The sequence below is a fragment of the Haliotis rufescens genome, unplaced genomic scaffold (genome assembly GCF_023055435.1).
Source record: "Haliotis rufescens isolate VD_foot unplaced genomic scaffold, xgHalRufe1.0.p SCAF_9, whole genome shotgun sequence".
In the NCBI taxonomy this organism is placed as follows: Eukaryota; Metazoa; Mollusca; class Gastropoda; order Lepetellida; family Haliotidae; genus Haliotis; species Haliotis rufescens.
The window spans coordinates 17,410,753-17,437,814 of NW_025964383.1; the positions used below are offsets into that span (position 1 = coordinate 17,410,753).

Here is a 27,062-nt window from a genome sequence, read left to right on the forward strand (position 1 = left end):
ATATGAGATCTCAATTCACAGCTGTTTTTATATATTTTGCGCTAAATATTCGAAACAGAGTGAGTGAGCTGGTTTGAAAGACATATGTACAGTGCCTCTATTTGAAATGGCTACAGCCCTCCAGTTTGAAAAAGTGTGTGTGTGTGTGTGTGTGCTGTTTAACGCCGCACTCAGCAATATTCCCGTTATAAGACGGCTGTCTGATATATTTATGAGCTGTACTAAGAACAACGGTTCACGCAGTCAGAGCACGTTGACACGTCAACAACCCGATTCCTTGAATCATGAGTTGCCTCGCACTATAAGTGTAAGTTGCTGAGGATATACCGAAATATTTTAAGCTGTAATTTTCTTTACACTTTAATGTGTGTAATGTCAAACATGCATGAAGTCAAAAATGTCCCTTGTGATGTACATGTATTTGTTGTTTTTCACACGAATGTATTAAGGCCACATACATGTACAACGATAATGTATCCATAAACGTGGAAAGATTAAACGTACACACAGCATATGGGATTCACTACAACACGCATTCACAGGCTATCGCCGAAGAACAGATACAAAATTGTTAAATTGATACAGGACTCAACAGAAAATCGGTTTATCTGGGTATCTATTAGTGAACACAAAATTGTTGCATATATTTAAATGTGATATTATAGTTTACGTTAACAAGAGAGAAATCTGATTAACTTAGATAATCGTGTTTGCTAATAGTGAGTGAGTATGGTTTTACGCCGCTTTTAGCAATATTCCAGCAATATCACGGCGGGGGACACCAGAAATGGGCTTCACACATTGTACCCATGTCGGAAATCGAACCCGGGTCTTCGGCGTGACGAGCGAACGCTTTAACCACTAGGCTACCCGACCGCCCTTGTTTGCTAATAATTGATTAAGAAACTATATACGTTCAAAACACAACCATCGGGTAGTTCACGTGCACTCGACTATGACACATTCGCTAACTCTTATTATGGAACAAAATATCAAAATATTGTTTTTTCCCGTGAGTCCCCTGATGATATAGCAGAAACCTAGACTAGTTCGCAACCTGTGCTGCGCAATTCGTAAGCGCATTTGTCACTTTTTTTGATAGTATAAGGGCGTATGGTCACATTGATCAGCAAAATGAAATACAGTTTTGGAAATAATAAGGAAATGTAGGTATCTTTGTGGGTAGCATCGGTAATGGTGACGAAGTTTTGATAAGTCACTTGCTGGGTAATTTGTGCGATTTTCGTTTACACTATTTTTACTTGCAACACAAAATAAATATTACTCCTGAGCATTGCTTATTTTATCGTGTTTATATTTTTACAGTTAAAATGTGCAAAATTTTCACTTAGGAAATTTATTAAACGCCTGAATATTCAGTTATTTTACAAAATGACTGAAAAATATGTCCATCTGTATTATTATGAAAAAGAATTCCAAACAATTTTATGTTTAATATCATCACCAAGAGACTGAAATGGTTACGATGAAAAGTACATTTCTATATTGTTTGGCTTCTCATCCTACATAATAATCTATTGTGATGTTTTTAGGCCCTATTGGTCGTCTTAATCAATTTTTGACAATCTGTTAAAGAAATGGACAGATTTTTCAGTCAAAATGACTGAAATATTTACACATTTTATAAATTGCCTGAGAGAATCACATGTTATAAATTGACTGTAATATACAAAGGACAAGACTTGTGAAAACAACGTCTATCGCGCGTGGAAGAATATCCCAACAAAGACGCGTAGAGGAACGTTAACAAGAATGAATCTGTCCAATGCTACTGCAAATGAAGGAAAACAATATGCGAATATCATAATTACAACCTACCAAATTTATGTGTATAATTTTAGGCAGTTTCCTTGTACGAGGAATGTATCCGTGAATATCCACACAAAAGAACAATATCCCAAACGTCTGTAGCTGTACAAAGAAACGTATTCGATGTCACGTGTCTCTGTAACAATCAAATATTTTAAAATATATATATCGTTTCGGGATATTATAACCCGTGTTCGTTTCTCAACTGATCACTTAGATTGTTTCAGGTGTTTCACATAGGTGTCAAGTCTCAAAGGTCGGCTGAGAAAGCCCACGTGACAACTATTTTCATAACGTCCACGGTTCCTAAAATAATCCATTGAGTTAGATAACAATGAGCAATTAATCAACGTATTATCGGTTAACCCTTTGAACAAAGTATGTTGTTTTTACATCCAGACACAATAAATGACAAATGGGAAGCTTCCTCAGGTATTCGGAGTGGTGCTACCTCTAATTATACCTGTAATAAATTCATTAACTGAGCATCAAGGGAATGACGACAAATACACAAGTGTAGGGTTATACCAGAAAACGTGGATGACAACAAGGTAGTAGTAATCGTATTATCGACGCAATCCGAAATCCGAAAATGCTTTCACTGCATTGATACTTTTTTTAAGCTATAACAATCAGGGGTATTTCCAAATGACGACAACCAATGAGCTCCGCCGTTCTTTTTGTCTATTTGTTTAGGCTGAAGAAATTACTTAACATGCGCTCTTTGTCGAAATTTTTATAGATCACGGTTAACAAATCAGTGATCAAAAATGGGTAAAAGAATTATTGCCTCCAAGTTTATGTTGCTGTCCTTGCAGCCTGGGGCCCAGTCTCTTGTCATGCTCAGTTGCGTTGCGTACTCACGGGGGGGGGGGGGGGGGGGGAACAATAACAAAGGCAACAACCAGTCCCGGGGAATTGCTTTAGATCAGTGCCCCTTTAAGCTGACACGCCGCGATATGACTGGAATACTGTTAAAAGCGGCGTTAAACCCAACTCACTCACTCACTCGTTGTAGCCTTTGCACAGCAAGCACCTCCATCAAAGCAGTCAATCATTCTTTGGCTCAGAACTTTTCAGCCAGTGCATACATTCTCCATTAAACGTCGTAGGTCGTACTTATTTAGCAAAGTTTATCCGAGGAAGGCGTTTCAAATGTCTCTTCGTTGCGTCGATTGAATCGGGGTACGTTCTAAGATTTATAAGGGGCACGGGTCGTCTAAGGCGCCGCGATCCGCTGTGCTGATTAGCCAGAAACTGTCTGGTCTAAGGTGTATCCAACGGCAATCGTATTTCACATCTCTTGTTAAATAGTCTGAAGAGATCCTGACATTGTATGCCACCAACTTTCCTCTGATATCTTTTAGGAACTTTAGCTTAAGCTGTAAACTGTGATCTATTATGGCAGGCAACTTCTGTCAAGAAATTTTCAGGGACAATTTGATTCTATTATATTGTTTTGTTCAGACATTTTTTAAAATATTGAGCGCAACTTTTAAACACCTAAAAGTAAAACCCATATCTCTATGTGCTGTTGTTGTCTTTTCAGATTCAGGTGGGAAAATGCACGATGAGATCTCTTGCCCACATCAGCAGTTTCTGGGTATGTGGCAGAGTTTACAAAGCTAATGTCAAATGAACTGTTTCTTGATCAACTTTTTTATGTGCAAATAATGTATAGATCAAGATGATGACACACTCACACACAGACACACACATAGACACACACACAGACACACACACACACACACACACACACACACACACACACACACACACACACACACACACACACACACAGAGCCGTCTCCGTATCCATCTTCGTCGGGCAGGTGTCACATATCCTTATCAAGAGGTTGGTTCCGCCGCGATCAGTTCTAAGTTTGGTGGCAAAGAAGTCAAAGTCGTACCCTTAAGACAGAATATCGTGGTCCTTCTGTCTGACGTGTAGCTTACCATCGTAGTGGCACAAAAAATACCCTGGGATAGAAGTGGTATTAATATCAAAATTGAACAGATACAACCATATGTGTGATGGCTTCAATGAGACAGGTTGTTCTTACTCCTTGCCACGTGACATGACATGAGTCCTGGCAAATAAATTTGTCTTCACTAAAATTAAAATTGTAGTGTTCGCGAAACTGGTTAGTATTGTAGTCTATCTCCATCCCATCTCCATATTGTAAACACCATTCTATTATCATACACTCCACTGTATTATTTAAGACACCATTCAATTATTATAAACACCATTCTGTTTGATTATAAATAACATTCTATTGTCATAAACACCATTCTATCATCAAAAACACTTTTCTACATTACTATAAATAACATTCTGTTTCATAATTTTTTTTTATATTATTATAGATAGCTTTGTATTATAACATTCTATCAGTATTAACATCATTCTATTATAAACAACATTATAAAAAAAGTTATTATCATGAACAGTATTGAACACCATTATATTATTATCAAGAATATTCTATTATTCTGAAATAACATTTTATAATAAACACCATTCTGTTATTATAAAATGTTGCAGCATTATAATGAACACAATTCTATTATTAGAAACAATGTTCTATTACTATAACCAACATTATATTATTCTAAAGAACATTATATTATTATTATCATCATCATCAGATTGAAATAAAAAATGCGGCAAAGAGGGTTTGGGTGATCCTGGCACAGTCAGGCTGGTTTGGCATCATCAGCTAAGGGCCCTTGCGAATGGCAGACAGCGAATGGGACTTCTCCCAGGAAGCGCTGCCTAGTCAAACCCACCCAGAACTTTTCGGAGAATGTGAAGACTCCCCAACACTGCAGCCTATCTGCATTACCCAGTTTGTCAGAAGGGTTGTATTCCTGGTCGCAAACCCGGGTGCTCTCCCAATGTCAGTCAACACATTGGTGTCAAAAGGGACAGAAAATTCAATAATATAAATTATTTCATTGGATTTATCAAAAAGGACAAGATCAGGTTTGTTGACCTGCATACGTCTGAGGCTGTAAACGGACCTATTCCAAAACATTTTTTATTTATCATTTTCAATGACGTCCTCTACATATTCTCATCATATTAATCACTGGATTGTCTGGTCCAGACTCGATGATTAACAGACCGCCGTCATATAGCTGGAATATTGCTGTGTGCGGCGTTAAACAACAAACCAACCAACCCACGATAGATTGAAAATTTAATTGAAAGAAAGTTGATACCATACATTTATGTGCCCAGCTCTCAAGCATCAGTTCGCCATCATTGCTGGAGCGCAGAAAGAACATCCGGCCATCGTTGCAGTTTATGAATCGTATTTTATGGACCGAAGATGCTGTGGTTTTAAAATGTATTAATAAGTCAAACTGTGATTTTTTACTCATAAGGTCTCTTATCGCATGGCTGGTCACACCTGTTGTTAATATACAGCAGCGTCTCTCTACATGTTTACCCCAAGTGTAAACGACAGATGCACTCCAAATGATGCAGATCGTAGACATTTACCACATTTGTGTAACACGGGTATGACACTGGCAAACGGAAAACATAAAAGGACGAATCTGGTCGTCCAACCGTTGGTCATAGGTTTCTGGCACGCAAGGGGCGCAACTCTGCAAGCGATACCTGCTGTAACTATGGTAGTTCGTGGAATGTGTGTTTTCTGCTACACAACACCTAGGGAGAGAATATGAGATATGACAATCAGTATTGGGAGAAAAGGTACAGATAATCGACCTGAAAATTCTGAAAATATCCGGGAAATACCAAACGTAACCCCACTGTTAATAAAATGGACGAGTCCGACTTTGCCGTGGCCAGATTGTATTCAGGGAGTCATCATTATTTAAATACGGGTAAATGTTTTTAAAGCGTGTAAATTTTATTAAAATTATTTTCAGAGGCTGTACATAATGTTGAAAACTCTTGGTCGTTGTTTTTGTACAATAAAACACAGAAGGGACAACCTCGTGTTTTTCTCTCCCTGCAGTATTTTATTTGAGAATAAAACACGACTCCGTAGTTTTGGTTGAAAATGTAAAACCGCGAGCCAGAACCCCGAAGATAATGTAGTTTACACATTTAGTCAAAACAGAAAGGCTGTTTGGAATTGGATAACACGAAATTCAATCCAATATGTTGGTAATGATCACAGGTGTTGAGTACTTTTAAAAGCTGTCGCCAAGGTGACCCGCTTTCACCCTACATATTCATGTTATGTGCTGAAATATTAAGAGAGAGAGAGAGAGAGAGAGAGAGAGAGAGAGAGAGAGAGAGAGAGAGAGAGCACAGCAGGGACATACGACGAGTGGGAGTTGTTTATCCTACAATAAAACACTGCAAGAGTATAAACCATGAGGGCCGCAGCTCCGAGTGGTTTATTCTCCTACACCCTCTTTAAGAATGTTGATAAAATGTACAAGCTTAAAAAATATTAACCCCTATTTAAATAATGATGACTCCCTCAATAGAATCCGACCTCGGCAATGTAAGTCAAGTCCATTTTATGCACAGGTGGATATTTCCCGCATATTCTCACAATTCTTACGTCGATTACCCGTACCTTTTCTCCCAAATACGCATTGTTATATATCTCCCGGTCTTGGATGCGATCGCTCTGCCATCGTGTTTATCTGCGTTCCCCAGCTACATCTGTGGCGAACAACTCACTGGACACTCCCCTCTAAAACATAACGTCATGAAACATACGACGTCATCAAGTTGCGAGCGCTTGTTCGAATCTCCAGAAATGACATCATGATAGAATAATGTTTTATCGTGAAATAAACCACGCTTTGTTCTTCATTGGTCATTGTAAGTAATAGCGTAGCAATCCTATATGTCCTGATAGTATTTCAATTACCTTGTTTAAGCTGCGAATACCTCCAAACGTTCACACGTATCGTTAAGAAATAACGCATCGGCCCTCTTGGTGAATAAAAGTCCATTGTAAGATTCCGACTATATTACAACTATACTATACCGTCTGTACCAGTCACTATCAAATAGTCATAAATCGACAATTTCTTGGTAACACAGCTACTGCTTTGTGTAATACGAGGTTCCCATGCGTGTATGAAGACTAAATCACGAAGTTACAGATTAATAACTGCCTCAGTGTTAGAGAAATCATGTAGAGAATTTGACTGGGAAACTGTGCGAATGATGAGTGAGTGAGTATGGTTTTACGCCGCTTTTAGCAATGTTCCAGCAATATCATGGCGGGGGACACCACAAACGGGCTTCACACGTTGTACCCATGTCGGGAATCGAACCCGGGGCTTCGGTGTGACGAGCGACCGCTTTGACCACTAGGCTACCCACTGCCCCTGTGCGGATAAAGCGAACTGTGAATACAGGGCAATATATGCGAGGCCCTCGTTTTCCCCTCGCACACCAGCGCTCAAACTAGACTCAATATCATGTGACAACATGTTAAGCATGGCTATCAAAATAAAATATGATTCAAATAAAATGTCGAGACAAAGAAATTATACACTTGAAAATCGTATTTGACCAACAAATTACATTACCAGGTTGAAAACAGTTGCCAAAACTTTCTTGTTTGTTTCATTTTTAGTCACGATCAAACATGTGTGTATACTTACTAATGTCAGGCAGTTTATTATCTGCAATAACAGTGTATTCACAATTAAAGTTAAAGTTCATTCTCTACTGAAGATATTCATCTCATATTCGTTTGACTCTTATACACTCTTCAAAAAAAGAAACGCACAGGTAGATTTTTAGTATTGTCCCTAATTCAGTCGATATACGGTCTGCAGTGGAACTGAACTGTGTGTATCGGTCCCAACGGCGGCAAATGGTGCTGTGGTAGACGTTAAAGTGGCGTGCAACAGAACACTGCGATTCCCCTCTTTGGATACGTCCTATGGCGATGTCGAGTCCTATCGGCAGCGCTGAGTCTCGGCATTTTTAAACTTGAAAGATGTTGACAATTGAACGACAAATTTATTGGCTTATGATTGCCTTTTTATAACCACTACCACGAGTTACGAATGCCATAACTTGCACGTGCATTTTGCTTTACTGTTTTCCTCCATGACATTTTTGAACAAGCGTGAAAATAATGCCGTTTAAGACATTGCAAATCGACAATGGCTGTGCGTTTTGACGCACCGTTTGTCGAACATGAGGCCACCAACATTTTTCAATAAGAGGTATCCAATTTATATACCTGATTCTTTTGTGTAGTCAGGTTCAATTAATTACATACTACCTGTGCGTTTCTTTTTTTGAAGAGTGTAAGTGACAATCTATTTCATAAGAATTTGGGTTTCCATGTCATTTCCTCATACTGAAACATGCTGAAGGTTTCTAACTCTAGCCGATACCCTGTGTATTCAGTGAGTGAGTGAGTGGGTTGGGTTTAACGCCGTTTTGAACAGTATTCCTGTATTCCATCCCAGCGTATTCACGTCATGATGGCGTAATGGAGGCAACTGCCTCCGTGGTCTAGTGGTAGAGCGTCCGGCCGGAGAGCGCATGGTCCGGGATTCGATCTCTGGCCGCGTCATACCAGAAGACGTTAAAAGATGGTACTTGTTGTTACCCTGTCTGGCGTTCGGCATTAAGAGGCTAAAACAAGAACTGGTCGGCTCGGAGTCAGAGTGTCTGTGTCTGAGTAGGGTATTCATGTTAAACTGCACGCACGCACGCACGCACGCACGCACGCACGCACGCACGCACGCACGCACGCAAGCACGCACGCACGCACGCACACACGCACACACACACACACGTGCATGTACGTCGCTATATAAATGCTATAATCTTGGACGCGACGTTAAACCCCATTTCAAATCACGTAATTGAGGCGGTAGGGTAGCCTAGTGGTTAAGGCTTTCGCTCGTCGGGTCGAAAGCCCAAGATCGATTCTACACACGATAAACATAGTGATTCCTGCGACGATATTGCTGGAATATTGCTGAAATAGCGGCGTAAAAACATACTCCCTCACATCCTAATTGATGTTCCCTGTTCTCACGGGTTTCTTTCTGATGATATACCAGCAGATGATATTCAACAAAGACACCGCGAAGATGGACCCCGTACTACCGGGGCCATTGTGTCGGATGTATGGTCGAGGGCCCACTGAGAACTATCAGGGAGAGTGCCCAACATGCGCCCTGGTGTGTGACGGAGGTGTGTCCCCTCTCAAAAGCAGGTGTTTCTCTCACTTCCCTCCCTCTCCTCCCACCTCTGTCCCACCTCTCTCTCTCTCTCTCTCTCTCTCTCTCTCTCTCTCTCTCTCTCTCTCTCTCTCTCTCTCTCTCTCTCTCTCGGGGCGGTCGGGTAGCCTAGTGGTTAAAGCGTTCGCTCGTCACGCCGAAGACCCGGGTTCGATTCCCGACATGGGTACAATGTGTGAAGCCCATTTGTGGTGTCCCCCGCCATGATATTGCTGGAATATTGCTAAAAGCGGCGGAAAACCATATTCACTCACTCACTCACTCACTCTCTCTCTCTTCTCTCACTGTGTATCGCTCTCTGTATCTGTCCGTATGTCTGTTTCTATCCATCCTCCTCTCTCTGTGTCTCTTTCCGTCTCTCTTCTCTCTCTGTCTCCCTTTTTTCTCACTGTGTATCTCGCTCTGTCCTTCTCTCTCCCCATATCTCTCTGTCTCTCTTACTGTGTACCTAACTCCCCCTTTCATTCCCTCTCTGTGAATCGTCCTCGGTCTCTCTCTCCCTATCTCTGTGTCTTATCTTTCTCACCGTGAATCTCGCTCTGTGTCTCTCCTCTCTCTCTCTCATTTTCTCTGTGGCACTGTGTATATCTCTCTGTCCTCTCTTTTCTCTCTGCGTGTCTCTCTTCTCTCTCTGTGTCTCCCTCCCTCTCCTCCCAACTCTGTCCCACCCACCCACCCTCTCTCTCTCTCTCTCTCTCTCTCTCTCTCTCTCTCTCTCTCTCTCTCTCTCTCTCTCTCTCTCTCTCTGTGTGGTAGCCTAGTGGTTAAAGCGTTCGATGGTCACGCCGAAGACCCGGGTTCGATTCCCGACATGGGTAAAATGCGTGAAGCCCATTTCTGGTATCCCCGCCGTGATATTGCTGGAGTATTGCTAAAAGCGGCGTTAAACCATACTCACTCACTCTGTGCCCCTCTCTCTCTTTACTCTGTGTGTGTCTCTTTTTCTCTCTCACTGTGTATCTCTCTCTCTCACCCTCTCTCTTTCTCTGTCTCTTTTGTGTATCCCTCTTCTCTCTCTCCCTCTCCTCTCTGTTCTCTCACTCTCTCTCCTCTCTCTCTCCCTCCCTCTCCCCCCTCCTCTCTCCTTCTGTCTTTCTGCGTGTCTTTGACAACAGTTGTGATCATTATGTTCATGTGTAATGTGGAAATGCGATACATCTTAACATACTGTTCACGTGATCCAACCACTTACCCACCCCGTCCCACCCCACCCTACCCTACCCTGCCCTGCCCTGCCCCGCCACGCCCCGCCCCACCCTTCCTTCACGGGCCCACCAATACATTGCTGTCGAAACGAATACTCACAACTGGCCTATTCTGAGGTTTCCATACAGCTGAACATAAATGCTCTGATCAGATATTTGTAAGACGACGTGATCGGAATATCACTGTTAATGTGTCGTCGTCACAAATCTGTTCAGCTCTGTGAAGCCATCTCCAGATGCAGTGGTGACTGTGAACACAATCACCCTATGTGCATCAATGTGTGACAGGTAGTGAGACATACCTGGAGGGGGAGGTCTCACAACCGATATGTAGATTTATTTGCGAAGCTCCTAATTTACCAAACTAACAGTTCCCACACATACTGCCAATACTATAGTTATGTCATCATGACATTGACGTGCGTTTGGTGATCTGTTCCGTATATTCGAGAAAGACATGTTTAAAGCGTGTGAATACTTTGGAGACAGACCCAGGTTAATAAGGGAGGCTGAAAGCTGAATAGTCTGCTCAAAAGAAGCAGTTGACAATATAGGGACATCATTACTCATGGGCATGACCCTATCCATTTCGAATAAGAGCAGGTCGAGTAAGCCTCAGAAACTATCACGCCTACCAACGCGAAGTGACCTGAAAACGTCTTCTTAACCATGGGACAGAATAAACGTGTCACCCTATTCCTCACGCTCGGCAACATTGCCAACGTCGTCGTCATCGTCCTCATCCTTGCTGCCATGGGCACCGATAAATGGTTGATGTACAAAGTTGACAGGACGAAGCTGACGACCACGCAACAAACATCATCATCGACGGGGATCACAGCGCGATACTACCACACCCGCCACAGAGGCATGTTCCGTGAGTGTTACCCTGGCAACGATACCCTATTCCTTGATACGATAGGTGGGGTTGAAGACAAGAACTGCTTCAAGCTGATGTTCAGTGACAACATCGCCGGTGCCAGTGACGCGTACACCTCTATGTTGGCCCTGTACACGACCTTCATGGCCACGTTCCTTGTGGGCGAGCTGCTCCTCGTCATCTGCTACATGGCAGGATTGTACCTCTGCATAGCAAGACCTCGCTCGCACGTGTGGGTCCCAACCATCCTAGTGTGTGTCGCTGCATTTGTTATAGTTCTTGGGATGGCGTTCTTCCACAGCTCAGTCTACATCGAGGAGAACCTTGTCGTGGACCAACTTGAAAACCGCCAGCAGTTTTACCAGAAATGGCCAAGCGAACTGAAGCGGGCCACAACACGATACTTCAAGGAATCCTACATCGCTGCCTGGGTCGGGTTCGCCTTTGCTATCATTGCCGCCTTTTGCTATAGTTTCGTTGCATCAGAATTGACCCGGAGTAGAAGTCCGTTGGAGAAGTACCTGCAGCGGCAGCCTAGCTTTAAACCTCCGAGGAGACCTCAACATGCTCTGCGACCTGTAAGACCAATGCCTGTCTTGACACTTGGCCGACCTGGGAAAAAGCCCATGAAACTGAAGTCTTTAAAGGTCCTTGCCTCCCCTTCTTCATACTACAATCTATATTGACAGTGACTTCGTTGTTCTCTGGATTATTGAAACAGCACATGTTATCACCGTTACCCCCGAGCCATGACAAGCTGTGCGTCAGTTACTAGTTTGTGTTACAACAGTGAAACCACGTTATTTCTGGACCCTGGCAGTCCAGAAACCCTCCGTTGTGAGGTGAACTGTCTGGTACGTCACATTCAAGAGGACTTTACCCCACGGCCATAATTCGTTAATCCAGAATTTATTTTCAGGGTAATTTCAATGGTAAAGGTGTGTCTGTATTAACGGAGCTTTGCTGTATAACCAATGCTGGTAATTTTACCATTCTTCTCTTTACCTACTACAAACAAGGCTATCTTCATGGCTGGAATTATGTTCAAGACAGGTGCGTTTTGAAAAGTATGGATACTCAAAATATACATACGGTTATAACGAACTCAAAGGGACCACTAATTTTAGTTCGTAATAACCGTAGTTTGTTATAAGCGTATATACAGCATATACACAACAAATGGCCGGTTCGTTATAAGCGTGTTCGTTATAAATGTAGTTTACTGTAATATTTTTATGTGAAAAAAATATTCTGGAAGCTTTGTTCAAGCTTTGTTTTGGTTATTTATTTGAAATATTTTCAAACCTGTCAGTGTTAATGAAACTGTTTGAACATTTTGTTAACGAAAAATCATTCTCTTTAAAAAAGGACAAGGCATGAAACCCCTGCTGTTATCCATGAAAGATGCATCCATCGCTCACTAAAACCTGTGCGCCTTGTTTCATATAGGGGGCGGTCGGGTGGCCTAGTGGTTAAAGCGTTTGCTCGTCACGCCGAAGACCCGGGTTCGATTCCCGACATGAGTACAATGTGTGAAGCCCATTTGTGGTGTCCCCCGCCGTGATATTGCTGGAATATTGCTAAAAGCGGCGTAAAACCATACTCACTCACTGTTTCATATAGAATATCATATTGTCCTTTTTGCAGTTACAATATCAGCATTTGTTTCATGGTTATATTTTGAGTTTATTTAGGTTTGGCGAACATTTAGTATCATCACTATTTGATAGTGATTCGTAAATATTGAACATCAACGCCATAGAATAATCTGTCTCGATAATCGGCCCATACTGCCTCCATATGGTGTAAAGAAAATCAGTGATGCCACCAAGTGTTCCAGAAAAGGGAAAGCATGCCCAGCTCTACGTGTAGGACCCGCCATTCACACAATTTGCAAAAAAAGTATATGTTAACACATCCTTCTGATATAGTCGGAATCGCACAATATTTCTAAAAGCGTCATAAAACCATACTCACTCACTCTTAAAATATATTTTAACGTCACGTTCATTTTAGACATTGTCACAAATACTTACCTCAAATGTTATATTTATTATTATTTTATTTATATCCATATTAATATCAATAGTATAATTTCAACGTGTTTGATACATAGACATGCTATAAATAGCATGTGTTGATATATAGATATGATAAAATCATGTGTAGATATATAGATATAATGTAATCAAATGTTGATTTATAGATATGATATAAACATGTGTTGATATGTTTATGTGCATTGTTATTATTGATTTCATAATGTTACGCTTTAACCACTAGGCTACCCGACCGCCCCAGAGGGGCCCAGAGAGAGAGAGGGAGAGAGAGAGAGAGAGAGAGAGAGAGAGAGAGCGAGAGAGAGAGAGAGGGAGAGAGAGAGAGAGAGCGAGAGAGAGAGAGAGAGAGGGAGAGAGAGAGAGAGAGAGAGCGAGAGAGAGAGAGAGAGCGAGAGAGAGAGAGAGCGAGAGAGAGAGAGAGAGCGAGAGAGAGAGAGAGAGAGAGCGAGAGAGAGAGAGAGCGAGAGAGAGCGAGAGAGAGAGAGAGCGAGAGAGAGAGAGAGCGAGAGAGAGAGAGAGAGGGAGAGAGCGAGAGAGAGAGAGAGAGAGAGTGTGTGTGAGAGAGAGAGAGAGAGAGAGAGAGAGAGAGAGAGAGAGAGAGAGAGAGAGAGAGAGAGAGTGGGTGCTAAAACGGCCTGATGTTAGGAGAGACATGACAGTGTCAATCTACAAGCAGTCGTTTGTTTCCCTTTGGAATGCAGCACGAACGTAAATCGTCATGCACTACTTGCATTGAAAGCACAGTTGATATGAATCAACTATGGAGTCCTAGAAGGGACATTGTCGCGTTGTCGCATAGTCGCCCTTTGGTAAAATATTATTCAAAGCGCGACAATGCGACAAATGGCCAAAATGTCGCGTTGTCGTATTTTCGCATTGCCCCGCTTTGGTTCATTTTGACACTTTTTGCTTGTTTTTGTCAGGGCGACAACACGACAATGTCCCTCCTAGTGTTCCATAGTCAACGCTTAGCGTTTTGCAGATTCCATCACCATCGCCTCATACCAGGGTCGATGCCGAATTCCTTTCACATTCCACCGACAGGCAGGTTGGTTCACCACGAAGCTGAATACAACTGAAAAGACATCGCGCACACGAATACACTTCACTGTTCTGAATTCTGCGCGAAATTCCCTGTTCTGTGTTATCTGTCCAAAGTCATTTTAGGCAAAGAAACATTCTTAAAAACCTTTTTTCTTACTAAAAACGACCTCTGAAAATTAGCATCACCCACTGACCATCTAATTGCAGAGTAAGTCCAAGATGTGTGTGAGAATTAACACGATTCAGTCTTCATATTGTTCATAAATACAGACCGCCTCCGTGGTCTAGTGGTAGAGCGTCGCGCCGGGGAGCGTAAGGTCCGGGGTTCTATCCCCGGCCGCGTCATACCAAAAGACGTTATAAGATGGTACTTGTTGTTACCCTGTCTGGCGCTCGGCATTAAAGGGCTAAAAGAAGGACTGGTCGGCTCGGAGCCAGTATACTGTCTGAGTGGGGTATCCATGTTAAACTGCGACATGATATTTCAGTGTGCTAGCACTATAAATCGGCTTAGTACAAGCAGCCACACACAGACACACGTGCATGCACGTCGCTATATAAGCGCAATAATCTTGGACGCGACGTTAAATCCAATTTCACCTCACCTCATAAATACATATGACACTGTATACTTGCTGTTCTCGTCTAAGAAATAAAAACTGATTCAGTCTTATTAGGATTAGAATTTACTTTCGACAAATGCAATGCAATATGTATAATATTCAGTATTGTAATTTTATATAAACAAGTTCATCTGTCGCCATTTCAATTTATCTTATACCTAAAACTTCATATGTTACTTACAATATGCATACACAACATGGATCATATTGGCATTAAATATATGCACACTATTGTAGAAGGAATTGTTTCTGGTCGTTTGCATGACAGGGCATTGATGTGTAACGATTCACCGGGTGCACGTTGTCACAAATGGTTTAGGAATGACTGGTCTAGTTTTGTATTATATAATCAATTTTTCACCCTTTATAAAGCATTGTGGTCGCACGATATTAAACTATTTACGTTATTTCTTTAATAGAAAAATAAAAAAAGAATAAAATAAATCTACCAAGTTAACGAACCTTGTACGATATATGAGAGAGGGCCATCAAGTGCGTCATTATATTTTTTTATGTATTTATATACTGAGTCAAATTAAAAACTTCACATTTTTAAAAGTAATCCCATATATGATATACAACGGACAAATGTATCAGAGAAGGTAATTTTTAATCATTAATGTCCAAAGAAGGATTATAATTAACGGTGGTAACAATAATTTGTTCCAAGCACCTACGATATTCGGTAATAACATCAACAGTTTAAATCGTAAGTCCCAAGCACGAGAATCTGATGGCACACAAGTTCAGTAGCGTGTATGGCCACCATGTGCGTTGACAACTGCCACACAACGCCTCCGCATGGACCTTGTGATGCTTGTGAACATATGATTGGGAAGACGACGCCATTGTTGCTGCAAAATGGTGCCAAGATCTTGCAAATTCTGTGGTTGGTTCTGGAGAGTGCCAAGACTTCTGCCAAGAGCATCCCGGACATGTTCGATGGGATTGAGGTCGGGAGACCTTGACGGCCAGTCCATGACGTTGACTCCCGCATTCTGAAGGAAATTCCTTGTCAAAATTACTGTGTGGGGTCTGGCATTGTCGTGTTGGAAGATCAAACCGGGTCCATGTGCTGCCATAAAAGGCAGAAGTTCTGGTGCCAGTACCTGGTCGCGGTAAGCAGCAGCGTTGAGGTTGCCACGGATGACAAGAAGCCTGGAACGTGCATTGCCACAGAAAGCACCCCACACCATGACACTTCCGCCTCGAAATCTGTCAGATTCCTGTACACAACACTGGGCGTAACGTTCATGACGGCGCCTCCAAACCCTCGCCGTACCATTAGCAAATCGAAGATTAAATCGGGATTCGTCACTGAAGACGACTTGATTCCAATTCCTCTGAGTCCATCGTAAGTGTCGCTGTGCCCACAATTGACGTTGACGTCTGTGTAATTGAGTCAGAATCGGCCCGCAGTATGGCCGTCGTGCTTGAAGGTGAGCAGTTCTCAGACGATTTCGAACAGTTTGCGCACTCAGTCTACCCCTAAACAGTTCATTTCTGGTTGATGTAGCCGTCAAAAATCGATTACGGAGGTGACGTAAGACAATCTGACGATCCTCTGCATGTGACGTCACACGTGGTCGACCTTGCCGAGGGTGATCAGCGGTGGTACCCGTTTGCTGTAGACGCGTCTGTAAATCATAAACAGTCCGTCGACTACAACCTATCGTCCTTGCGACTTCAGCTACGGACGTTCCCGTCTGCAACATGCCGATGGCACGTTCACGTTGCACATTTGAAAGGCGTTGCATGACAAAGACTTTTGTTTTCTTGTGTTTTTCTTTTTTTGTTAATGACTGCTAACAAGTATGGCTTAACACACGTGCGGTATTATGGCCACGTGACCAGTTGCACGTGAAAAAACACTTTTGCCACTATAGTGCTGTGCACATGATTTTGATCGATTCACCTGCACAAAAATGGGTGTTATCTGAAGACAATACGTGGCCATTACTGTTTAAATACACAATAAGGGCCAACAATGATAACTGGTCAAAATGTTAAAATTTTAGGATTGTGAAGTTTTTAATTTGGTTAAGTATATATTTGTGTTGGAATAATTTGGTTTCAGGATAGTTCACTGTCACACCCTGATATATCCCGGATATACCACCCCACAATCACGCCCTGCTATATCCCGGGTAGTGCACCCACTCTCACACTCTGCTAAACCCGGGCGTAGATCTACTATCGGGTATTCCATTCCACTATCACGCCCTGCTATATCCCGGGTAGTACACCCACTCTCACACTCTGCTAAATCCCGGGTATTCAACCCCACTGTCACCCCCTGCGATATCCCGGGTAGTCCACTCCACTGTCACCCCGTGCGGTATACCGGGTAACCCACCCAACTGCCACCCCCTGCGATATACCGGGTATTCCACTCCACTGTCACACCCTGATATATCTCGGGTAGTCCACCCCACTGTCACACCCTGCTATATCCCGGGTAGTCCATCCCACTGTCACACCCTGCTATATCCAGGGTAGTCCACCCCACTGTCACACCCTGCTATATCCCGGGTATTCCACTCCACTGTCACAACCTGCTATATCCAGGGTAGTCCATCTTACTGTCACATTCTGCTATATCCCGGGTAGTCCATCCCACTGCCACCCCCTGCTATATCCCGGGTATTCCACCCCACTGTCACACCCTGCTATATCTCGGGTATTCCGCCCCCCGTCACACCCTGCTATATCCAGGGTAGTCCACCCCACTGTCACACCCTGCTATATCCCGGGTATTCCACCCAACTGTCACACCCTGCTATATCTCGGGTATTCCGCCCCCCGTCACACCCTGCTATATCCCGGGTAGTCCACCCCACTGTCACACCCTGCTATATCCCGGGTAGTCCACCCGACTGTCAAACCCTGCTATATCCCGGGTAGTCCATCCCACTGCTAAGCCCTGCTATATCCCGGGTAGTCCATCCCACTGCCACCCCCTGCGATATCCCGGGTTTTCCACTCCACTGTCACACCCTGCTATATCCCGGGTAGTGCTCTCCAGTGTCACACCCTGATATATCCCGGGTAGTCCACTACACTGTCACACCCTGCTATATCCCGGGTAGTCCACCCAACTGTCACATCCTGCTAAATCCCGGATAGTCCACCCCACTGTGTCACACCCTGCTATATCCCGGATAGTCCACCCCACTGTCACACCCTGCTATATCCCGGGTAGTCCACTCCACTGTCACACCCTGCTATATCCCGAGTAGTCCATCCCACTGCTACGCCCTGCTTTATCCCGGCTAGTCCACTCCACTGTCACACCCTGCTATATCCCGGGTAGTCCATCCCACTGCCACCCCCTGCTATACCCTGGGTATTCCACCCAACTGTCACATCCTGCTATATCCCGGGTAGTCCACCCCACTGTCACACCCTGTTATATCCCGGGTAGTCCACCCCACTGCCACATTCGGCTATATCCCGGGTATTCCACTCCACTGTCACACCCTGCTATATCCCGGGTAGTCCATCCCACTGTCATATTCTGCTATATCCCGGGTAGTCCATCCCACTGTCACACCCTGCTTTATCCCGGGTAGCCCACCCCACTGTCACATTCTGCTATGTCCCGGGTAGTCCATCCCACTGTCACATTCTGCTATATCCAGGGTAGCCCACCCCACTGTCACATTCTGCTAAACCCCGTGTAGTCCATCCCACTGCCACGCCCTGCTATATCCCGGGTAGTCCACCCCACTGTCACACCCTGCTATATCCCGGGTAGTCCAACCCACTGTCACACCCTGATATATCCCGGGTACTCAACCCCACTGCCACGCCCTGCCTTATCCCGGGTATTCCATCCCACTGTCACATCCTGCTATATCCCAAGTATCCAACCCCACTGTCACAACCCTGCTAAATCCCGGGTATTTCACTCCACTGTCACACCCTGCTATATCCCGGGTAGTCCACCCAGGCCACTGTCACACCCTGCTATATTCTGGGTAGCCCACCCCACTTTCACACTCTGCTATATCCCGGGTAGTCCATCCACTGTCACACCCTGCTTTATTCTGGGTAGCCCACCCCTCTGTCACGCCCTGCTATATCCCGGGTAGCCAACCCCACTGTCACGCTCTGATACGCCCGATACCTCATCCCGTCACGGTCAGTGTACATGCTCTGCATTCATCACTGAACATACCCCACGCCTTTATAAGTGAAACACTTAAGCACTATGTGAAAATTACAAACCATTTTATTGAAAGCGCATGAAGTAGTCTTCTTTGATTTTTAGACCACTTTTTCCACTATGACTTTCGATTAAAGATCGACCAACTGACGCCGCGGATGACCTCTTTAAATCGTGTCCCACATCGTGACCATTCCAGCATACATAACCATATCACGCAATAAATATTCATAAGCCAGGTTTACGGATCCGCGGATAACACGACAAAAAATTCAAGTTAACGAGGTCAAAAGTCCCTGGTCATAATAAGTAGCGCCCGTGTTGTCAAAAACTAGAAACGTGTGTGCTTGTGTCCATTAACAATATAAAAAAATATATATAAAAACACGAGATATATTTTTTCGCTTTCCTGGTGTGTTCTGAAGGCATAAAAACTAGTTTTTATTTCTGGAAATAGTAATTCCATCACCAATGTTTTGTTTATTGTTTGTTTACTTGCTTATGGTTATTTTAGACATTGTTTACATGTTATTATAATAAAATGGAGTCTACTCCAGTCTCGGGTTTGTCGTAGACGTGACAACACCTTACAGCTCGTGAAAATATTATCCGCTGGAAGTAAGTTTGAATGTAGGTGTACTGCAAGGTGTATATTGTCTACTCCCCTTGTTGTAACCTCCACGTGAAGTGATAAATATAGATGAAATACGTGATGCACATAAACAAAAATATACGCCCACTTTTTTAAATATTATGCAAGAAGGCATTATTCCTCTGTTTGATATTCTTAAGGCGTGTACAAAATTGTGCAATTATGTCCGTAACTGTGTTGTATGGGCGTGTTCTATACATCATATACTATTCAAGGCGATATTGATGCTATCGTCATTAAAATATGTATTAATATCTTAATATTAACCATAGGGTTAATACAGCAATTTTCTCTATTTTCACATGATACCAAATAATCCGTATTTCTTCGCTGTGCGTTGATTATTCTATAAATAAATTGCAACGCGGGTTTAGACAGTATGCACACCGGCTTTTACGTTTATCATTTTATAAATGCAAAACATATTGACGTTAATTCTTAATTAAATATCATCCATCTTCTTGTCTTGACTTTATTACTCAATATGTTTAAGATGGCCCAATGCCTTTTAGTAAACTAGTTTTCACAATTTTTATCGATAATATTATCAACCTATTTGTATGTGACAATAAACGGGCGGTGCTAGTTGCGTTTATCCGTCTCGTAATTAAGAAATGAATTTCACATTGTGTTGGTTTACTGCGTGTGAACGCAGGCTCCGAGGTTTACACGATTTTAACTTACACTATTCAAAACGTTCATACTCCAGTAAACAAACACAATATGAAATTCATTTCTTATAAATTCGCATTTCGAAGTTTAGCGATGCAAATCTTACTGTGACGCACATTTTAGGCGATAGGCGTAACAGATACATTGGAATACAGCGACCTAACAGCAGGTATATTCTTCACACTTACGCAACACAAAGTAGTTCCAATTCCATAAATAAAAAAACACAAATCATTGTTAATCAACGAAAGTTTCCTTTATTAATTTTACATCAGAAATTACTTACTTTTTTCACCCAACCTTCACCTCAAAGAAATTACCAAATATGTACAACATATCTTGACGTATGACATCACAACCAGTGACTGATTTTAACAAAATGGCGTGTCCACTGACACTAGTCTGCGGGATTGTACAAGGGTATTTTCGTTGATTCAGGGCTCGTACATACATTAATGTGTCATGTAACGAAGCAGAGACAATCTGACATTCTACCCATTGTTTTTTGTTTTTATGTTTTTTCATCGAAACCAAGAGAAATAGTCAAAAATGCTGATAAATACCGTTGTCGTTTTGCGTGATATTGAGTCTGTCGTGGCGTCACGTAGGACGGAAACTTTGACAATTTCTGTTGAATTTACCAAACCTTTGTAATGTCTCTATCTTTAATTCCTTAACTGTTGCTATGATAATCTGCCCATGCATATTCTAAAAATATTGAGCCATTGTACGCAACGACTAGATGAATGGAACTCTCAAAATGGGAGAAAACGTTACACAGTGTAAAATCCGATCTCTGCTTTGTTTACATTTCAAACAAGTGCAGTTTTTCGAGTACAACGTTCGTTTTCACAAGTAATGTATTTAATGTTAATCTAGACAGTTTATAGGCCTGTTGTGACAAAGACCATTTATTATTTGATTCTAAAATGTAGGAGGGGCGGTCGGGTAGCCTAGTGGTTAAAGCGTTCGCTCGTCACGCCGAAGACCCGGGTTCGATTCCCGACATTGGTACAATGTGTGAAGCCCATTTGTGGTGTCCCCCGCCGTAATATTGCTGGAATATTGCTAAAAGCGGCGTAAAATCAAACTCACTCACTCACTAAAATGTAGGATGAATTGAGGTGAGGTGAGGTGGGGTTTAACGTCGCATCCAAGATTATTGCACTTATATAGCGACGTGCATGCACGTGTATGTGTGTGTGTGTGGCTGCTTGTACTAGTCCGGACTGATGCCGATTTATAGTGCTAGCACACTGAGATACGATTCCGCAGTTTAACATGAATACCCCACTCAGACACAGTATACTGACTCTGAGCCGACCAGTCCCTTAATGCCGAGCGCCAGACAGGGTAACAACAAGTACCATCTTTTAACGTCTTTTGGTATGACGCGGCTGGGGATCGAGCCCCGGACCTTCCGCTCTCCGGGCGGACGCTCTACCATAGGCCACGGAGGCGGTCCAGGATGAATTGAAGGATGTATGTATCGCAGCTGAGTTTGAAATATGCGAGTTGACATAGGCTTCTCATAACCGGCATACGTGAAAGGGATGTTGTAAGCAATGTCCAATGCAATATGGTAGGAGGTTCACTTCAACCTTCGTGTTGGCGTATTTTCCAAAACATTCTAATCGATTCCAGGGTTGTCAGCGACGTTTCAAAATGATCATTGGTGATTTGAGAAAAAACAGATACCCGTGATGAAGGCACTTATCACTAATTAATATGCTATATTTGAAATGCATTTTTCCGAGTAAATATCCGATATTTTTATTCAAAACATACACAAAACAGCGCCGCAATGGTGATTTAGTAATGTGTCAAAAAATGGCGAGATTTACGAAGTTCGAAATTTTCAGGTCATTTTCAGTAATTTTGCTTTGCTAAAGTGACAGTGAATGACATCACACAAAAGGGAACTTTCTTCGAATTGAAAACTTGCAGTGTATTTGTGTGCGTGATGCATTTTGAATTTTATTCGACATCTCCGTGAGTTTTGAAGAGGAGGGACATATGGGCCAATATGTCCCTCTGGCATCCATGGGTTAATGCGAATATGTGAGACAGCCAGAGGATTGTGTTCAACACAGGGATTCCCCATGAAAAGTATATATAGTTTCCGTCAAAAAGTTTATACTTTCTAAACGTCACTTTCTGGAATTTGTTGAAAAATGAACGGGTCACGTGAGCAGCAATTAAACCAAACACATCGCCGGAAATCCCTAAACTTCTAGAATTTATATCCACTTATCTCATATATAAGCAGTCCCTTCGACGTATAGCAGTTTCCGGCTCCACCGTGAAGATTCGGGTTAGAGTTGGTTTTCCGAAACCCATTCCGCATAAGAGGCGACTAACGGGATCGGGTGGTCAGACTCGCTGACGTGCTTGATGCATGTCATCGTATCCCAATTGCGTGATCGATGTTCATGATGTCAGGCACGATTATTTACAGACCGCAGTCATGTATCTTGAATACTGCTGAATGTGGCGTTAAACAACCAACAGACACACAAACAAACAAAACAAATCATAGCGTCAATCACTGGATCGTCTGGTCCAGACTAAATTATTTACAGACCACAGTCACAAAGCTGGAATACTTCTGAGTGCAGCTTTAAACAAAAAACAAACAAACAAACAAACAAACAATTCAAACAGCTGAAACCATAGCCTCAGTCACTGGATTGTCTGGTCCAGACTTGATTATGTACAGGCCGCCGTCATATATCTGGAATATTGCTGAGTGCAGCGTTAAACAACAAACAAACGGTACCTAGCTGCTTAGTACTACGAACGGCAACTATATCTCCCACGATATACTTAAATATGCGCCGACATGTTCACATACTGGGAAAATAAAATATACAGATTGCTTTGTATTCGTCAGTAGACAATTCTTTCCACAGGCAACGATTGTTTTGGGATTTGACATTGCTAAGCTCTCAATATTTGCTTTCTGTATTAACCACAGCGGACTGAACTGTGAGGTGTACAATCAGTGTACGTGCATGTGTACACGGAGAAGGGCGGCAACGATAATATTTGTTCAAAGTATTTACGTTTATCCCATGAATACATATACATGCGCCCCGTAACGATTCGGGTTAGAACTGATCTTCACCAACCCTCGCTTGTCGTAAGAGGCCTCTATGCTTGTCGTAAGAGGCCACTATGCTTGTCGTAAGAGGCCTCTATGCTTGTCGTAAGAGGCCTCTATGCTTGTCGTAAGAGGCCACTATGCTTGTCGTAAGAGGCCACTCTGCTTGCCGTAAGAGGCCACTATGCTTGTCGTAAGAGGCCTCTATGCTTGTCGTAAGAGGCCACTATGCTTGTCGTAAGAGGCCACTATGCTTGTCGTAAGAGGCCACTATGCTTGTCGTAAGAGGCCTCTATGCTTGTCGTAAGAGGCCACTATGCTTGTCGTAAGAGGCCTCTATGCTTGTCGTAAGAGGCCACTCTGCTTGCCGTAAGAGGCCACTATGCTTGTCGTAAGAGGCCTCTATGCTTGTCGTAAGAGGCCACTATGCTTGTCGTAAGAGGCCACTATGCTTGCCGTAAGAGCGACTAACGGGATCGGGTGGTCAGGTTTGTTGTCTTGGTAGATGCACGTCATCATATCCCAATGATCGATGCTTATACCAATCACTGAATTGTCTGGTCCAGACTCGACTATTTACAGGCAGTTGTCATATAGCTGGAATATTTCTGAGTGCGGCGTTAAACAACAAACAAACACAGGCTTTGGTGTTTAGAATAAATAACTAATATGTATTTGAATGAACAGTCTGCCAGGGATCTCAGAAATCAGAAAACGTATTTTAATGTTTTCTACCATGAAACAAAATGAACAATGTGAATCCGTTTAAGAATTTTTTTGTCAGCTAAATCAGTACTCTTTTAATAAATCGAATTAGTATACATAACATATTACTTCTAGCAAGACGATTACGGGCGCGAATATTGTACCAAGAGGGCGTCAACAATATAGCGCCAAAATATCTCTCAGATATGCTTAAACTCTACAGTCCAACCAGGCCACCACGCTCTAGTCGACCCGTGAAGATTCCGGGGGAAGAATAGGTCTTCAGCAACCCATGCTTGCCGTAAAAGGTGACTATGCTTGCCGTAAAAGGTGACTATGCTTGTCGTAAAAGGCGACTGACGGGATCGGGTGGTCAGGCTCGCTGACTTGGTTGATACATGTCATCGATCCCAATTGCGTGGATCGATGCTCATGATATCAATCACTGGATTGTCTGGTCCAGACTCGATTATTTACAGACCGCCGTCATGTAGCTTGAATATTGCTGAGTGCGGCGTTAAACAACAAACCAACCAACCGCTCTAGTCAACAACAGCAGGTAGTTGTACCCAAATCGAAATTGAAAACGTTTGGTTTCTTGACATTTGATGTGCAAGCTGCGTTAAAATGGAACTCTCATTCAATGCAACTACGAACGTCTCCGAATCTCGCGACGTTCAAATAACGTCTAAAATCACACCTGTTTCAGCGTTGTGAATAAATAAAAAAACACTGTCTTGTTTGTACACGCTTTGAGCATACTAGTGGTGTGTAGAGTCTAGCGCTATATAAGCGTCCTTAATATTATTTTATTTTATATATAATATCATAAATGGGGCACAGAGGAGTGATAACTCTCTTCATTGATATTCCCTTAAATCTATTCCATGGAGCACGGGTGATCTAGTCAGTCTCCCAGACCAGAGAATAAATTAAAAAAGGAGCCCAGCTCTAATCTAGAATGATAGAGCAAGTCTAGATTGCCTCATCTCTGTCATTGTTCTGGGCTCCATTTGGATTATATTTCTATATTTTATAGATTTATATAGTTTTAAATATTAAAGATAACTTTATTTCTGGGACTAAATGTCAGTCTACCGGTGACCCTGCAGCATCAGGATGCTGTGAACACGCAGTACCTTTGTATCGAAGGGGAGTCACCTGGATATTTAAGTAGTCTATGTCGGAAACTAAGTCTAGCTGTATAAAGCATGAAAAAGGGATAGAACACGCTTCGCGCATTCATACTACACGAAACAATGATATCAGCCAATCACCACACCCTTTTCCTGCTGTTCATGCAACGCGTTTCATGTCTCTACGGGTGTACGACAGTGATCTAGTCTCATCCACACCTGGCATAGAAATACTCAGTTTGAAGTTGAAATCGCTTACAAACTGAATTGCACGCACTCTTTAAAAATGACGAACACACCCAGTATATTCGCCATTTGAATGACAATTATAATGTGCAGCGGCTTTGAACATGTGAAGTCGTAGTACTATTTTTAATAATGTCATGTAGCCATCAGATGAAACGCCTACGCGTATGTTGTAATTACCAAAGGCACGGGTGACGCAGAAGTCGGTGATGACGCTATTTGGTGTGCAGAGTTGTGTCCCTTTGCTGCCTGGATCCGCTGGCTTTGGGTTCGAGTTGAGCCCCAATTACACTGCCGGGCAAACATAAGTATACACCCATGTTTGATGGTGGCTAAAAATAAAACAAATGGTGATTCGATGGTGATGTATTTGATACGGGTATCATAGTTGTTCTTTGGACCTTAAAACATGCAGTGTTTCGGTGACTGTTTTAGCCTTGTAACGTCAGTTTCATAACGTTTGTAATATTTTGGTCGAATCCAATCCAAGTGTATACTTTCTTTTGCCCGAGTGTGAGTGAGTGAGTGAGTTGGGTTTAACGCCGCTTTTAACAGTATTCCAGTTATATCACGGCGTGTCAGCTTAATGTGGGAGGAAAGCCCGAAGTGATGCAGGTCTCAGACGTTTACCACTTCGGGGAAACCCACGAGCACGGGTATGGTGCTGACAAACCTAGAAACATAATTGGGGCGAACCAAGGGACGCAACTCTGCACAGCGAATCGCGGCGCCTTAGACGACTGGGCCACCCGTGCCCCCCTTTTGCCCGAGAGTCTGATAATGTGATATGACCATCAAAGAAGCGTTTTCACGTGTAGTGTATTAACAGGAAGCCCGGATGACCCAGAGGTCGAAGACGTTGCCAATCGGTGTGCAGAGTTGTGTCCCTTAGCTGCCTGGATCAGCTGGCCTTGGGTTCGATAAGGGCTCCTATTATATTCCATGGACGATCAGCAGCAAACCCGTACTGCTAGGCGTTACTGTAAACAGTCAGGACCTTGGTCACTTACCGTGAGCCGTTCTACCACTTCCAGTCGAGATATAATTGTCAATCGGCGTAAAAGGTTGTGGCTTACTTGATACTAGTATCAACAATTGACAAAGATCCAGGGGCTAAAACAAGGATTGGTTGTCTCGGAGTCGGTATACTGTGTCTGAGTGGGGTATTCATGTTAAACAGTGGCATGGTATCACCGTGGGCGAGCGCTATAAAACCGACATGAACAAACACACGCACGCACGCACGCACGCACGCACGCACACAAACACGTCGCTACATAAATACAATAATGTTGAACGCGACGTTAAACCAAATTTCAGCACAGCTCACCTCATCTCGACATGAGAAAATGAGTTTGATCTAATGTCAAACACACACACGTTCGAACGCACGCTCAAATGCTCGCGCACGTGCATGCATGTCGCTGTGTAAGTACAATGATGTTGAACGCGACGTTAAACCCCATATTACCTCACCTCATTCTCTTTGGAACACCATTGTACTCACTCACTCAACCACT

General features: G+C 42.9%; 1 protein-coding gene across 1 annotated transcript; it reads left to right on the top strand.

The window, feature by feature from the left end:
* The first annotated feature begins 10,775 nt into the window (after positions 1-10,775).
* On the top strand, positions 10,776-13,367 carry LOC124119845. The gene has a single exon (XM_046482502.2). It carries the CDS (start codon positions 10,923-10,925, stop codon positions 11,817-11,819), a length of 897 nt encoding a protein of 298 aa, XP_046338458.2. The 5' UTR covers positions 10,776-10,922; the 3' UTR covers positions 11,820-13,367.
* The last annotated feature ends 13,695 nt before the right edge of the window (positions 13,368-27,062 follow it).

What these genes read in the sequence shown, in the direction of transcription:
- LOC124119845 (XM_046482502.2), top strand. Translation starts at nt 10,923, where the DNA reads ATGGGACAGAATAAACGTGTCACCCTATTCCTCACGCTCGGCAACATT.